Source organism: Arachis hypogaea, chromosome 14 (assembly GCF_003086295.3).
Source record: "Arachis hypogaea cultivar Tifrunner chromosome 14, arahy.Tifrunner.gnm2.J5K5, whole genome shotgun sequence".
Classification (NCBI taxonomy): Eukaryota; Viridiplantae; Streptophyta; class Magnoliopsida; order Fabales; family Fabaceae; genus Arachis; species Arachis hypogaea.
The window spans coordinates 123,968,388-123,983,767 of NC_092049.1; the positions used below are offsets into that span (position 1 = coordinate 123,968,388).

The following is a 15,380-nucleotide window of genomic DNA, read 5'->3' on the forward strand; positions in this document are numbered from 1 at the left end:
AATTTAAATTTAGCATATTTTCTTACTAAATACATTTAAATATATCGTGATTATAAAATTAATGTATAATTTTATATCATATTTTTGGTATTTTTTATTCTCATTCATTTTTCTAAATATAAGTTTAAATTTGACACATCTCTTTACTAGATATATTTAAATATATTATAATTATAAAATTAATTTATAATTTTATATTATATTTTTGTTGTTTCTCATTTTTATTCTTTTAATTTTAGTTTTTTTTTTAATTATTTACATGGCAAAAAATCATATAAAAAAATAAAATATGATAACTAAAACAAATATAAAAATAAAAATAACAAACCAACAAATAAAAATATAATTTTATATCACTCTAATATAAAAAATTTAGATCATTTTTAAAAATAAATAAATACAAATTTTTAAATTAATAAATCATATTTTAATTTATACAAAATTATATACAAATTATAAAATAAATATTTTATAAAATATTTTTAATATAAATAATTTAAATTTAATATTAGTTTATATATTATTTAATTAATTTTTTTAAATAATATAATATTTATTAAAATATATTATATAGTATAATTAATTGCACATGGCGCGATGAATGCAGCAAGCAATAATAAATTAATAATCTTCCACCGCGGTTGCGTAAAAGAAATAGAATCAATATTTTATAACAAACGTATTTTGAATTGATTAAAAAAGCCTCACTAAGATTAACTACTCCAACACCACGTTTAAAATAAAAATATTATCTGTATGTATTGTACATATTATAAATAGTAGTGAAAATAAATTCAGGTATAGTCATGTGAAGTTAAATAGTTAAGAATTATTAAATAATTTAATTAATTTGACAAAAATTTTATCTAACACAACTAGAGCTCTTGAGAAAACAAAATAAAGGTTGGCTGGTTGTTTGCACAATTGCACTCTCACCTTCCTTCTTCTCTGGATGTGCGTTGAAATATTGATTGTGCTCTCCGATCCAATCCCACACACGCACACAGAGACACACTAATGGAGAAGGGGATGCTTTCCTCTTCATTAACATGGTTTGTCACGGCGGTTGGACTACTGGTGGCGGTGGGGGGATGGAAGCTGCTGAACTGGCTCTGGCTGAGGCCTAAGAAGCTCGAGACCCTTCTCAGGGAGCAAGGCTTCCATGGCAACCTCTACACGCTCTTCGCCAACAACAACAACTCTTCTAATAACACGAAGCCAATGACTCTCTCTGATGACAAGGACATAACTCCACGTGTCTATTCTCAAGCCGATCATGCTATCATGAAATTTGGTTCGCTCCCACTTATATAATTTTCAAGTCGTATAAGTTTTTTTGCTTCTGCTGTTGATAACATCAAAAACTCGTGTGATCGACAGGGAAGAATTCATTCTTTTGGGAAGGTCGGACACTCAAGGTGAATATCACAAACCCTGAGCATATTAAAGAAGTTCTTACCAATAACCGTTACTTCAAGAAAGAGAAGCCTAATATGATGCGTCTTGCCACGTTACTGGGATCTGGACTTCCGAACTATGAGGACCAACAATGGCACACACATCGAAGGATCATCAACCCTGCTTTCCATCTCGAAAAATTAAAAGTTGGCTTAATTTGCTTTTTATTCAAATAAATTCTCTTACATTTATTTATTTAAATATGTATGTTAAGCACTGCTGACTGCTACTTTCTATATATATATATATAGGTTCTAACATCAACAATGGTCCAATGCTGCGATGATGTGATTACTAAATGGGAGGAGATGCTGTCTTCAGAGGGTAAATGCGACATTGATGTATGGCCTTCCATCCAAAATTTGGCTTGCGATGTTATTTCCAGAACAGCCTTTGGAAGCAGTTACCAAGAAGGAAAAAGAATTTTTGAACTCCTTACCAAGCAAGCTAGACTTATAATGAGATTAAAATATGTTCACATCCCAGGATGGTGGTAATAACACACAACTAGTTCAAATCTATTCTATTTAGGTTCTCATCATGTTGTGAATGAGAACAGCCTAGCTTGTTGTTAATGATGATTTATCTTGTAGGTTGCTTCCTAATAGTGTTAACAGGAGTATGATTAAAATTGATAGAGAGATACAAGCATCAATCGAATCGTTAGCAAAAGAGAGAAAGCAATGAAGGATGATGAGGAGGTTAACAAGAGTGACTTATTAGGGATACTTTTGGAATCAAACAGCAAAGAAATAATAAAAGAACATGGAATGAGTAATCGAGAGATAGTGGAAGAATGCAACACATTTTACCTTGCAGGCCAAGAAACGACAGCTGATTTGATGGTATGGACAGTGGTGATGCTAAGTAGGTATCCGGAATGGCAAACGCGTGCGAGGGAGGAAGTATTCCAAGTCTTTGGCAACCGAAAGCCAGACAGTGATGGCCTGAATCGCCTTAAAACTGTAAGCATGTATATATAATTTGTTCTACTTAGTATAATTAATTGTATTAGCCCTTGAGATGTTGATTGATAAGATGATTTTAAACATAGGTGACAATTATCTTAAACGAGGTGTTAAGGCTATACCCGCCGGTCCTTTTTTTCAATCGAAGAGTCCAGAAAGATATAAAGATGCAAAATCTATCACTACCTGCCGGAGTTAAGGTTACATTACCAATACTTTTGATACACAAGGATCGTGAATTATGGGGTGATGATGCAACAGAGTTCAAACCAGAAAGATTTTCAGAAGGAATTGCTAAAGCGACTAAGGGTCGGCTCTCATATTTTCCATTTGGATGGGGGCCTAGAATATGCATTGGCCAAAACTTCTCCTTAATGGAAGCAAAGATATTCTTGACATTGCTTTTACAACGCTTCACATTTGAGCTCTCCCCTGCATATGCACATGCTCCAGTCATTTTCCTTACTCTTAAACCGATGCATGGGGCCCAAATCATCACCATAAATTGTAGTTTCAAGTGTGTACAAGCCTTTGGAATCTCTACTTTCATACCAAGTGGCGCCTCCAAATATAAGTAACGTGGAAAATAAGACCAATACTCGCTGCATATTACTAATGTACACAGATTACAGAAACTAGATATGTTTAGTGGTGGAAGAATATTTTCTTCAAATAAAAATTGATGAAACCCACATAAATTTATCATTCTCTCTCACTTTTTCTCTGTTTTCTGTACACTTTTACTATGTACAGAAAAAGAAATGCGTTGCATGTTGCATCTTTCTTTCTTTTATATGAAAAATAATCATTTATATCCATCAGCATTTATAAATGCTGATAAAAATTCATTAAATAAAAAAACTAACATTATATCATAAAAGATGAGTTTGGTATTTTAAAAGTATTCAAATTCTAATTTTTTATTGACCTTTTAATAAAATCTTTAAATTACTTTCGTCCTTTATCTTTAACCTCAAGTCCATCACCAAAAAAAAAAATGCTTTACTTCCACCTACACCACAAACGACGAGGAATGCCGTTGCTCCCTTCAAGTCAAGTCTCTCTATCTGATAGACTTTCACCAGAAATAGAGATTCAAATGCGTAAGTCGAAGCTACTGATAAAGCGAAATTTTTTAAAAATCAGAATCCAGACAAGGACTGTCAAGAAAAAGGTGAAAAAAGACAACACCGTAGAGTTCAAGTAATTCAAGTAATCAACAACAATGGAAAATATAAATGTACACAAAATTCAAATCAACAGTGGCAAAGAATTAATTCTAAAGCTAAAAAATTTAAAAGGAAAAAAATCAAGTAAAGAAGTCAAACTCAGCATTCAAACTAAATTTAGAATCACATAAACAACCATCCAAACTCAGAATGTAATAAACAAACTCAACTTTTATAATTTACATAATAAAATTATAAGTGATAAGAGTTTATTACAACTAGAGTGAGATCCGCGCAATGCGCGGAGAGATAGATTATTTATACTATAGTATATTTTAATAAATGTTATATTAAAAATATTTTAGAGAATATATTATAAATAGATTTTGAATTTATTTATTTTTAAAAAAGACATAGGTTATTTATATTAGAGTTATACAAAACTGTATTTTTATTTTTTTTTATTTTTTAATTTACATTAATGGCTACACTTTGTCTTTTCTTGTAGTTTTTTTTGTTTGTAAATAATTAAAAAAATAAATGAATGAGAATGAAAAATATATAAAAATGTTATATTAAATTTAAAGAATTTTTGACAATTAGTATGAGAGATTAAGAAATGAAGAGTAATAAGAGTGTTAATATGTATAAGTTGTAGAATTTGAATATTTGTAACTGAAATTTTTTATAATTATTATTATTATGACACTTTTAATGTATGCATGTTTATTGCATTTAATTAATACTTGATGTTTCAATTGAATAATAATAGATAAAAGTTTTTTGTTTTAATTTTTTAAAAATATTTTACTAAATAGTGATTGGTTGATTTTTATCTTTTGCCAAGTCATTAGAATTGCTGATGTGGCATCATTAGCAAAGAAAAAACGGCTTAAACTCATTGTGGATATTATATTAAATTTAAGGAATTTTTGACAATTAGTACGAGAGATTAAAAAATAAAGAGTAGTAAGAATCTTAATATGTATAAGTTGTAGAATTTGAATATTTGTAACTGAAATTTTTTATAACTATTATTATTATGACACTTTTAATATATGTTTATTGCATTTAGTTAGCACTTGATGTTTCAATTGAATAATAATAGATAAGAGTTTTTTGTTTTATTTTTTTTAAATATTTTATTAAATAGTGATTGGTTAATTTTCATCTTGTACCAAGTCTTTAGAATTGCTAATGTGGCATCATTAGCAAAGAAAAGATGGCTCAAACTCATTGTGGAGAGAGTTGGTATCGGCTTTTAAATAGATAGATAGATAGATAGATAGATAGATAGATAGATAGATAGATAGATGCAAAAGATTTCATTTTCGTCCTACATAGCAAACAATTACAATAAATTATACGGATTTTTTCCTATTAATTAACTATGAGTAGCAACAATTAGAATAAAACATGTTATAAAATAATTTGTACTCACCTAAAGTGAAAGCTGAATTGGCAATACTTCTTAATCTAAGACATAGCTTTCTTTTCAAGGGTTGTAAAATTATTATTGAAGTAATTTTTTTTCTAAAATTATCCCATGAAGTATTAAAAATACAAATAGACTTCTCAATTTCTTTCTCAACAATTTGATTTAACTAATGGATTGGACAATCTTATTACACAATAAAATTGGAAAGATATCCATATTTTTCTACGGACTACAAAATTACTATTCATGTGATTTTTTGACCCAAAAATTATCCTTTTTTCACCGATTTTTATGATTTTAAATATAATACAAAATATTTTATTTAAATCCTATGTAATGATTCGTAAACAATTACAAAAGAATTTTTTTCTATTCGTACCAAAAATTAATACAAAAAACAGAACAGATATGTTATAAGACTCTTTTGTACTAACCTGAACTGGAAGCTAAATTGGCACTCCTCTTCGACCGGAGATATTGCTTTCTCCTCATTTTTGCTTGTCCAAATTGGATAAATCTAAGTGTTTCAAATAATTGTGTTTCTATATTTTCAAAATAGGTATCAAAATCACCTTATGAATCAATTTACAATAAAATAAAAAAAAGTGCAATAAAAATTATGTTAAACAAAGCAAGCTGCAGAATCATATGTTAGAGGCACATATCTTCTTGTCTTCTTTTTTTTGAAAGAATTGCTCTCCGCCTCTTTAATCTAGCAATTTTGGGTATTAACTCTTCTAGTCTGTACCACTGCAAATCCTTCTACAACAAAGAGAATAAGACATGGTCAAAGAATAATAATCCATTCCAAGTAAATTGTGAAAGCAATATTGCACATGTGGAATAACAATTTGAAAAAGAAGAACACATAAATGTAAATTGTGGAATAATTTTAAATGCACATTAATTTTAGTTGTGACCGTTGGACAGAACCTGTTAAAAAAAGAGGAATACATAAACCTGTGCTACTTGCAATGATTTCACAATTAAAATATTATTTATAACAATAGAATGAGAAGAGTAAACGACAAATTTAAAAATCTTTAGGAAAATATCTGGGAAGAATGGTGACGTTGACTTGAGATCCAGAATCGAGCTCCGGCAGAAAACCGCAATAGGTGGAATGGAGTTTGGTCTGGTTTCTGCAATTTATGCAATGCGACTCCATCGAAGATGGACATCGCGATGGACAATTTATTTCGAGGAAAAAACAATGGTTCATGGGATCGGAAGAGGATGTAGGTAGGAAAAAACAATGGCTCATAGGATGGTACGGAGAGGTGCGAAGAGGAAGAGGGTTTCTAGAAGTATGAGAAAGGTAAGGGGTTTTTTTTGAGTAAATATTAATTTGTGTTTTTGTTGTTTTAGAAATAAGGATTGATTTGGAAAAAGTTAAGTTGGTTTTTATTGTGTTTTTTAGTTTTGTGTTTTTTTAGTTTTGTTTTGTATTTTTTTTTTTTGAAAATAAGAGTTGATTTGGCAAGATTTATTAGTTGATTCTAATATTTTGTCAAGTAAACAATATTGCTGACATGGCGTTCGTAGAAGAAGAAGAATAGCTTCAAAGTAATATGAGTAAACTTGTGTATCTACTTTTATATATTAAGAATATATGTTACATAAAAATTTCTAATTATTTAGACTTACTACAGTGGCATACATATCTGCATAATTAATAGAAACACTTCATTTCTAAAAAAAAAATAAAAACACTGAATTAAAAGATGAAATATTTGTCATAAAAATCTTACACTTTTGCACACAAATCATTTTTGTGTTCTTTAATTTTGTTTATACGGATGGATATGTTTATAATAAATTGTCAATTATTAATTGTTATTTAGAAAGTTACATCGTTTGATACTTTCAAGTTTCAAATCGGCATTGTGAGGCAGAGACTTAGTTTCACCAAAGATTAATAAACATATGAGAAACAACTTTGTTAGATAGAGAATAAATAAGTTATAAATGTAGCTCAATAAAATTTAAAAAAAAATTTCATCTAAATTATCTAATAAAAAAACTCCATTTAGTAATTCAAAAATTTTAAATATTCATTATACCCTAATTTACCAAAACACCAGCTTCTCCCCAAATCTTTTATCGTCGCCGCCTCACCAACCAGCCTCTTCGCCGACATCACTCTCTCCTTCACCGGACATCATCCTTGCCTCCTGGGTTCTTTTAGCCGTCGCTTGGTCGTTAACCAGCTTCATTGTCGCCGTCGGAATCCTCCTCACTGTCGCTGGTTCATCAACAAAGACCCTCATCGACACTAAAGAATAACCATCTACAGACAAAAATAATCATTCGTATACCAACACATCACAATTCAAGGACATAATTGTTTGGTAAAATTTTTCAAAAGTAACTTATAAAAGTTAACTTATAAAAAATAGCTTTTTAAAAGTTGTAACATTTATGTTTGGTAAAATAGTTTTTAAATTTTAAAAATACTATAATAGACATAAAATGTAAGTATTAAATTTGAAAATTAGTTAACATATGAGGTTATATTAGACTTTTAAATTTTAAAAAGTACAAGCCAATTTTAAAAAGTTCTATCTTAGGTGCTTTCAAAAATACTCTGATCTTTTAAAAGCTGCAAGTATAAGCACATGATCTGTTTTATTTATCAAAAATAAAATGAGAAGCTTGACCTTTTAAAAAACACAAATACCTCTTCAAAAAATTTTACCAAACCAAGCCTAAGACTTAAAGAGAAAGTTAAATTATCTAATTCTAATAATTTAAATTCAATATTTAAAATTGAATTGAGAATCTGATTTTAATAATTAATTTAATTTTTTTTTAAATTATTCTTCACATAGTTCAATATTTATATTATTTACGTATATTTTTTTTTCCTTTTAAAAATACTATATAATTTCATACTTTTATTTTTTTAGCTTTCTGAGGCTAATTTTTTTTTGGAAATAGAAAAAGATAGTGTGTAATTCATCGTAATGATTAATTTGTGTGATTTTTTATATGATTTTTTTATTTTAAATAATAAATTAAATTCTTAAATTTAAAAAATAATAAAATTTGTAAAAAAATTTGAAAATTAAATTTTATAGTACATAAATTAAAAGATTCAATTTGTACATTTAAATTTTTTTAATATTAAAATATAAATTTGAGTAAATTTATATATTTAAAAAAATAAAATAAAAAATCCTAAACTCTTGTATATTTAAAAAAATTAAAATAAAAAAAAAACATGACCCTCAAATTTGTATGTTTAAAAAAATGTTAAAATTACAAATATAAGAGAATGCTCTCCACATAAAAAATATGAGTTAATACTTAAAATAACTCTCAAAATTTGACTACCAATTCAATTTAACCCTCTAATTTTCAATTGATCCAATTTATATCTTAAAATTTTAAGGTGTGGTTTAGATTGATCCGTTTGTCCAACTCCATCGTCGGAGTGATGGGCGTGACACTAAAACCTCACCACATGCCTCTCTTTTTTTTTTTCTTACTATCACCATCACCACCTCCCCTCTACCAACACTCTCTCTCCCCCAACAAACAACAATATTCACAACCTACCAATACCCACACATTTCCACTGCCATAACTTTGAAGAGCATAACACCTACACTCACTATTCCTTCATGACTGCAAGCAAACAACAAACCAATGAATGTGACCTCGTTAGGAGAAACACCATGAACCACCATTTGTGAAAAGAGCTACAATGCTTGCTTTCCCTGACTATTCATCGTTATGCCACAAATAACAACACCCCAAGAAATAACATCCTTATATACAATTGTGTTAAAAATCTTGAACCCCATTTTCATGTAACCACACTTAGCATACATGTTAAGAAATACATTTTTAATGTTACCATCAACACAAGGTCTCATCACCCATTGCCCCAAATTCGAAGCACCCTTACCTATTGCACCAATCTTTGTGTTCCTATTAAGAGCGATCTAAAGTGTGGTGTTGTGTTTCTTTTTCTTTTTCTATTTCTATTTCTCTTCAATTTGTTAATAGTGATTGTTAATGTTGTTTGTTGGTGATTGGTAGAGGAAAGACGGTGATTGTGAGAAAGAAAAGGATCGGATAATATAAAGACTTTTCGGTCGTGAAAATGTGTGGGTGTTGTGGGTTATGAATGTTATTGTTTGTTGGGGAAGAAAGGGTGTTGGTAGAGGGGAGGTGGTGGTGACCATGGTAAGAAGAAGAAGGAGAAGCATGTGGTGAGATTTGGGTGCTACGTTATCACTCCAGTAATGGAGTTGAACGAAAGGACCAATCTAAAATACGTCTTAAATTTTAAGATATAAATTTGGTCAATTAAAAATTAAAAGATCAAATTAAATCGGTGATCAAATTTCGAGTGTCATTTTGAATATTAACTCTATAAAATACATTTAAATTTTTATATTATTCAAAAACACCATTAAAAATTCAACATCAAAATAAAAATAAAAATATTATTTATTTTTTAAAATTTAATTTTTGGTCAATTTTAAAAAATTAATTATTATTTAAATATTTATTTTTATATATCAATTATTCAAAAAATTTAAAAATTTATTTGTTTTTTTATTTTATTTTATTTTTTAAAATAAAATAAAAAATAATATTTAAAAAATACTTAGTTACAATGAAATAAAAAAGCGACATCGAGCACGGGTCCAAATGACCAAATCTAATTACGGTCCGCAATTTCCGAACACAATACACACACTAATATTTTGAGTTTGTCTATACTCTAGTGTCTTTTTAAGTAAGCAAATACAACATAAAGGCATTATTAAGTGCTCTGAAGGTAAAATAAAAAGACTTACACTAAAATGACTTTGTTATAGATAATCATTAATAATTTGTCATTCAATTAATAAATCAGTGTAAGTGGCAGAAGTATAATTTAATTTGTAATAACCATAAGAAAAAGTATGGGAGCTAATGGAATATTTGTACAATATAAACAATTGGGATTTAGAGAGTATTAGAGATATAACCATTAGTGTTACCTTTAATCATCAGCGTAAGTTTCTAGGATGAGTAGTATCATGACATGGTATTAAAACTCTAGATCCGAAAGATCAAGAGTTCGATCTTTAGTAAATCCCAAAATTAATTCATATAACCTATTGTACACATCTTACAAATAAGCCCTTGCCTCCCTAACATGACTCTAATCATAATCATACATTTAGTCAATAAAATCTTGTTGATGCACCCAGCGGCCCCAGCATTGGTTGGAGCCATAGCTCCATGCTTGTTTGTGCATGTTGTGATTAAGGTCATTGTTGACAGAGAGCTTAAACGTATAATCAGGGCATGATTCATCACTAAAATAGTCATTGGTTAGAAGGATAAAATACACGCGATTGCCCTTTTCACCTGAATTCTTCTTGGTGATCCATCTTCTACCATTGCAGACACACAAATCCGTCTTGTTCAAATAAGTAGCTGTCTGAAAGCATAGTATAATTCCCAACCTATCATTTGGAGCGAAATCACCTTGTGGTGGGAGAGAAAGATGTTCACCATCTTCTAGATTGAAACTTAAAAAAGATTGCCACGGTGAAACTTTTTCTTTCGTATATACCCATGATGTGAACTCCATGATAAAGACCTGAGAACGATCACTGCTCGATGATCGAAAGAAATTGAATATGGATTCACAACGATCAAATAATCCTGATTCATGATAAGCAATGAAAGAATTGCATGCTTCCAATTTCTCAATACTTGAGGGGAGCACCGGGAGAGACTTAAGATTTGGGCAATTATTTAGACAAAGACGTTTGAGCTTGGGAAGTTTATGAAGGCTTATTGGTACATGGACAAATTTGTTACGAGACAGATTCAAATCAGTCAACAATGGCAAGTGGAAAATGTTGCAAGGGAATGCCAGTTTAGTTAGATTGCAGCAACTTAAGTCTAGACTGCATAGCAAAGGTAGACTTGATGAGACAGAACGTGGCAGGTTTTTTATGGAGGTTCGTTTCAATGAAAGCAATGATAGTTTCATGCATTCCGCGAATTCTGGCAAGTTTACAAAACTGCTGCAATTGCTCAGGTCTAATTCCTCCAGTGAACTCATCTTCAGTTTGCCTGGAATAGTTTTGAGACTTGTGCAATTGCTGAAATCCAATTGAACAAGGTTCTCATGGTGTGTAAGGGATGGGTGAACCTCACTCAGCCCTGAGCAGAATTGCAGATTAAGCTTTTGAAGCATTGGTGCACCAGAAATATCAGGGGTTCCAGTTAGGTTCTCAGACACACTCAAATCCAGGTACTTCAACTTTTCAAGAAACTGAACCAAAAAGAGAAATATGATATAACCTTAAGTTATCGAGTAAATAGTCAAATTCGTCCCTAAAAGGTTACTCATTCTCTAAATTGGTCACTGAAAGATTTTTTTAATTAAATTCGTCTTTTAAAGATTTTTAGTTAGTCGCATTAGTCCCTCCGTCACTTCCATTTCTCATGGCGTCAAAGTTTGTTGATATGGCACCTTAAGTGATGCCACAACAGACATCTGATTATCCTAATTAGGTGCTAACATGATAAATTTATAAAATTAGATCAAATCAATCCTAATTTGAGAAATTTCAATGTTTCAAAGTCTTGCTCAATTTGGAACTGATTTGATCTAATTGTATAAACTTAGCATATTAACAGTCAATTAGGACAGCTAGGAGTATACTATGGTCAATATAGTGTCACTTTAACGTGTCACATCAACAAATTTTGACATTGTTAACAACGTAAATGACAAAAGGACTAATGTGACTAACTTAAAATTTTTGAAGGACGAATTTGATTAAAAAAAAACTTTCGGAGATCAATTTGAAGAACGAGTGATCTTAACTTATCATTTAAATTTCATTCAAATGAGGTATTGACAAAAGGAACTTACCTTTTTCCCGTGCCAAACTTGCTCAATCTTGCTATTCCGCAGTTTAATTTCAACCAGTTCATACTTTTGATCCGCCAGGGGTAAAGTCTTCAAGGGACAGTAATTCCAATGAAGGACTTTTAATGATCTAGGAAGGTAGTTGAGACCAAGTGGAAGTTTCATGCCATGTAAACTGAGAAATGTCAGTTGACTTGTCTTTGAAAAGGCTTCAATACTCCACCGAGCTTCATAACTTGAGTGTAGAACAATTCCTTGAATTGCTTCAGTTCCCTGCAAAATGCAATACCGTCATCTTACAAAATGATTTGTTTATGTAACACAATCATACCACATTTGTTGCAAGGAAATTGGCACCTACCATATCATTTGTCAAAACTTGATCAATGTCCATTTTAGACCACAACCTGCTTCGTTTCCCGGGATTAGTTGGAAATTCTTGAAATACAATATTTTTTCCCATATCTTGAAGCAGATCATGCATTTCCAACATCTCATCCTTACTTAGAGTTATCAAAGATTTTTCAATCAAAGTAACAATCCCATTTTCAATTCCATCATAATAATCACACATCTGTAATATATTTACTACTTCGTCTCTGTTCATTCCTTTGAAGAAACAAGCAATATCCAGAAAGATATATTTCTCTGTTGGCTCTAAATGGTCAAAGCTTATTTTCAATGTATTGAGGATTTCCGAGGGTAGAACGCTCCCCAATTCTCTAGCAGTTCTATGCCAAAAATGAAGATCTCTGCCACACAAATAGGAACCTAATACCTTAAGTGCCAATGGAAGGCCACCAGTATATTTGGCAATGTCTTTGGACAAATCCAAATAGCCTTCTTCTGGTTTATCTCTTTTAAAGGCTTTCAAACAAAAGAGGCGGAGGGCTTCTTCTTCCACCAACCCTTCAACCTTATATGTTCCATTCACTCTATGTATCTCAAGCAAATGCATGTACCTAGTTGTGATTATTACTGTGCTTCCAGGACCAAACCAATCTTGCTTCCCAGCCAAATTTTCCAACTGGATTTCCTCACTTATATCATCAAGAACAAGAAGAACCTTTTTCTTGCATAACCAGTTTCGTATCATCTTCTTTCCATCTTCAATGTCATAAAATTCATCACTAACATTTAGTGTTGAGAGAAGAAGTTTTTGTAAGTGAACAAAACCTTTTGCCTTGGAAACCTCCCTAACATCCCTCATAAAGCAACAAACTTGAAACTTAGATTGGATGGCTTCATAGACTGCTCTAGCAACGGTAGTTTTACCTATGCCACCCATGCCCCATATGCCTACAAAGTGAACATTATTTGACCCCATACCTAGAAGTGAGAACACATCCTCCATCTTTGGAAGAATCCCAACAAGATTTTCTGGGCAAGATGGAAATTTTGGAAGTAGCTTCTTTTGTATGTGGTCAACTATGTTCTCCACTAGTCTTGCCTCCTGCCTGATAAAGAGAAGAAAGGTAAATCATACATCTACCCAATCTGACAAGAAACACTGGCTAATTCTAAGAACAACAATGCTACATAATTAGCAAATATTACTTTACACTAACACTTAGCTAACAATAGTTTGCACCCATGTTGTTTACATGGTTTACACTTTCTGTACATAATTTGCACTTATATTTACTAGAATTTATGCCGGAGTCAACACAACTTGCATCCACATTTAGCGAAGTTTACACATATGAATCAGTAAAATTTATTTATCGAAAACAATTTGGTATTTGAGCTGGCCAAAATTACCAAAATTTATTGGCCCCCATCTCTTCTAAGAAAGATGTACCAAGAAATTCGTTGAGTTAAAGGATTAAATTGGTCCCCCCCCCCCCTCCTCTCTTCATGAATGATCAAATTGGAGAATGGATATTAACCCAAATACCTAATCCAACCCATTAAAAAAATGAAATTGGATCAGATTTTCAAGTTGGTGGGATTTTAAATTTCTTTTGTTCACCAGGGATAAAAGTTGATGAATAACCGTTTCAAAGTAACTAAAATATTCTGGTAGATAAATGTTTATGGTACATATTATGAGGGAGAAAACGATGTGAGAAAACTTACTGGTTCTTGGAGTCCCAACCAGAAAAGCTAGCAATTTGGGTCAAAGCATCTGTCCATCTTCTAATCTTATCACTGTCTTGACCAAATCTATTCTGATGCTTTCTAAGAGCTTTCTTGAAGTTTCCTTTTTGATGCCTAACATCAGAAGGCTCCACATTGTAGAAGACTGGCACAACAGATAGCCCATGATTCTTGCTGCACTCAAGGATATTGTGTAGCTCGTCCAAGCACCAACTGGAGGAAGCATAGTTTGGCGACAGAACAACGACAGCAAACATAGATTCTTCTATTGCTTTCAAAAGTTCATCTTGAATAACATCACCTTTCTCAAGGTTCTTGTCGTCTCTGTAAGCTGTGATTCCTCGTCTTTCTAGTGAGGCAGATAGATGATCAGTGAAGCCTTTCCGGGTGTCTTCTCCCCTAAAACTCAAGAACACCTGATGCTTACAAGAGTTTCCGGTAGCGGTAGAAGAAGAGGCTTCACCTTCACCTAAAGCAGACGCCATATATGTTCAGCTATATGCTGCTCGGCGGTGCCTCTCTTCCGGGTTCAACACATTTCTCAGATAAATAGTATTACTAAAATGAATTCCAGTGTGAATACACCAAAGTGGGTAGAAGCTGCATGGGTTGTGTTCTACTCTGGAAAGGGTGGCAAGGGAATCTTCGCTGGAATTACTCTGTTGACTTTCATTCACCAACCATGTATCTATTTGTAATCATTTTGTTTCTAATTCTCATGTGGCTGCTGCATATCCTCAAAAAGAGCAGTTAAGGTACTTTTGCAATTGAAATATTAGACAAACATTTATTTTAGACCAAGTCCAAGATTTTTTTCTAGAATAAATCTGAAAAAAATTATTATTTTCTAAAAAAAATTAAAATAACTTTAAATATTAAATTTTTTTTTTGTCAGTTCGCCTCATGTCAAGATGATTAGATGAATTGCACTCCATTTTAATGAGTTTATCTAGATATTAGGCGAACTTCTTATTGCATCTAATTCACAAAATATAAATACAACTTAGAGTTAATTCATTCACACTACATTACATAAATTCACTCTCTTTACCTTTTTTATTTTTTATTTAAAAAATGTCTTGAACTCCATTATTAATAATTTATTGGAGAAATATTATTAATTTATAATGAATCTGTTATATTTAATTCTTTTCAATCTATATTTGTTGATATGCTAAATATGATATATGACGATGCTAATAATTTTGTACTACATATTATTAGGCAACAACGCAAAAAATGAATGAAAAAACTTACTATAAATTTTTAATAAAACCAAGATGATATTTTTTTTTATTATAAAAGATACTATTTTAATAAATATCAGTTAGTTAGTAATTTTAATTACTATT

The 15,380-nt window shown here is 31.0% G+C and overlaps 1 protein-coding gene and 1 pseudogene across 1 annotated transcript; one reads left to right on the forward strand and one right to left on the reverse strand.

Moving 5' to 3' along the window:
* Positions 1 to 829: 829 nt before the first annotated feature.
* On the forward strand, positions 830 to 3,168 carry LOC112743955 (11-oxo-beta-amyrin 30-oxidase-like; annotated as a pseudogene).
* A 6,744-nt stretch (positions 3,169 to 9,912) lies between these two features.
* Positions 9,913 to 14,767, reverse strand: LOC112743956 (TMV resistance protein N). Its single transcript, XM_025793399.3, has 4 exons — positions 14,008 to 14,767; positions 12,290 to 13,385; positions 11,932 to 12,201; positions 9,913 to 11,325 (listed from the first exon to the last, which is right to left on the reverse strand). The coding sequence occupies exons 1-4, from the start codon at positions 14,511 to 14,513 to the stop codon at positions 10,216 to 10,218; spliced, it is 2,982 nt and encodes a 993-aa protein (XP_025649184.1). The 5' UTR covers positions 14,514 to 14,767; the 3' UTR covers positions 9,913 to 10,215.
* Between the last annotated feature and the right edge of the window lie 613 nt (positions 14,768 to 15,380).

Bases quoted from the DNA above. Each gene is read 5' to 3' on its own strand.
- LOC112743956 (XM_025793399.3), bottom strand. From the start codon at position 14,513: ATGGCGTCTGCTTTAGGTGAAGGTGAAGCCTCTTCTTCTACCGCTACC. The intron at 12,202-12,289 runs GTAGGTGCCAAT...TGCATTTTGCAG, and splicing joins AAGTTTTGACAAATGATATG to GGAACTGAAGCAATTCAAGG. The intron at 11,326-11,931 runs GTAAGTTCCTTT...TTTTTGGTTCAG, and splicing joins AAGTTTGGCACGGGAAAAAG to TTTCTTGAAAAGTTGAAGTA.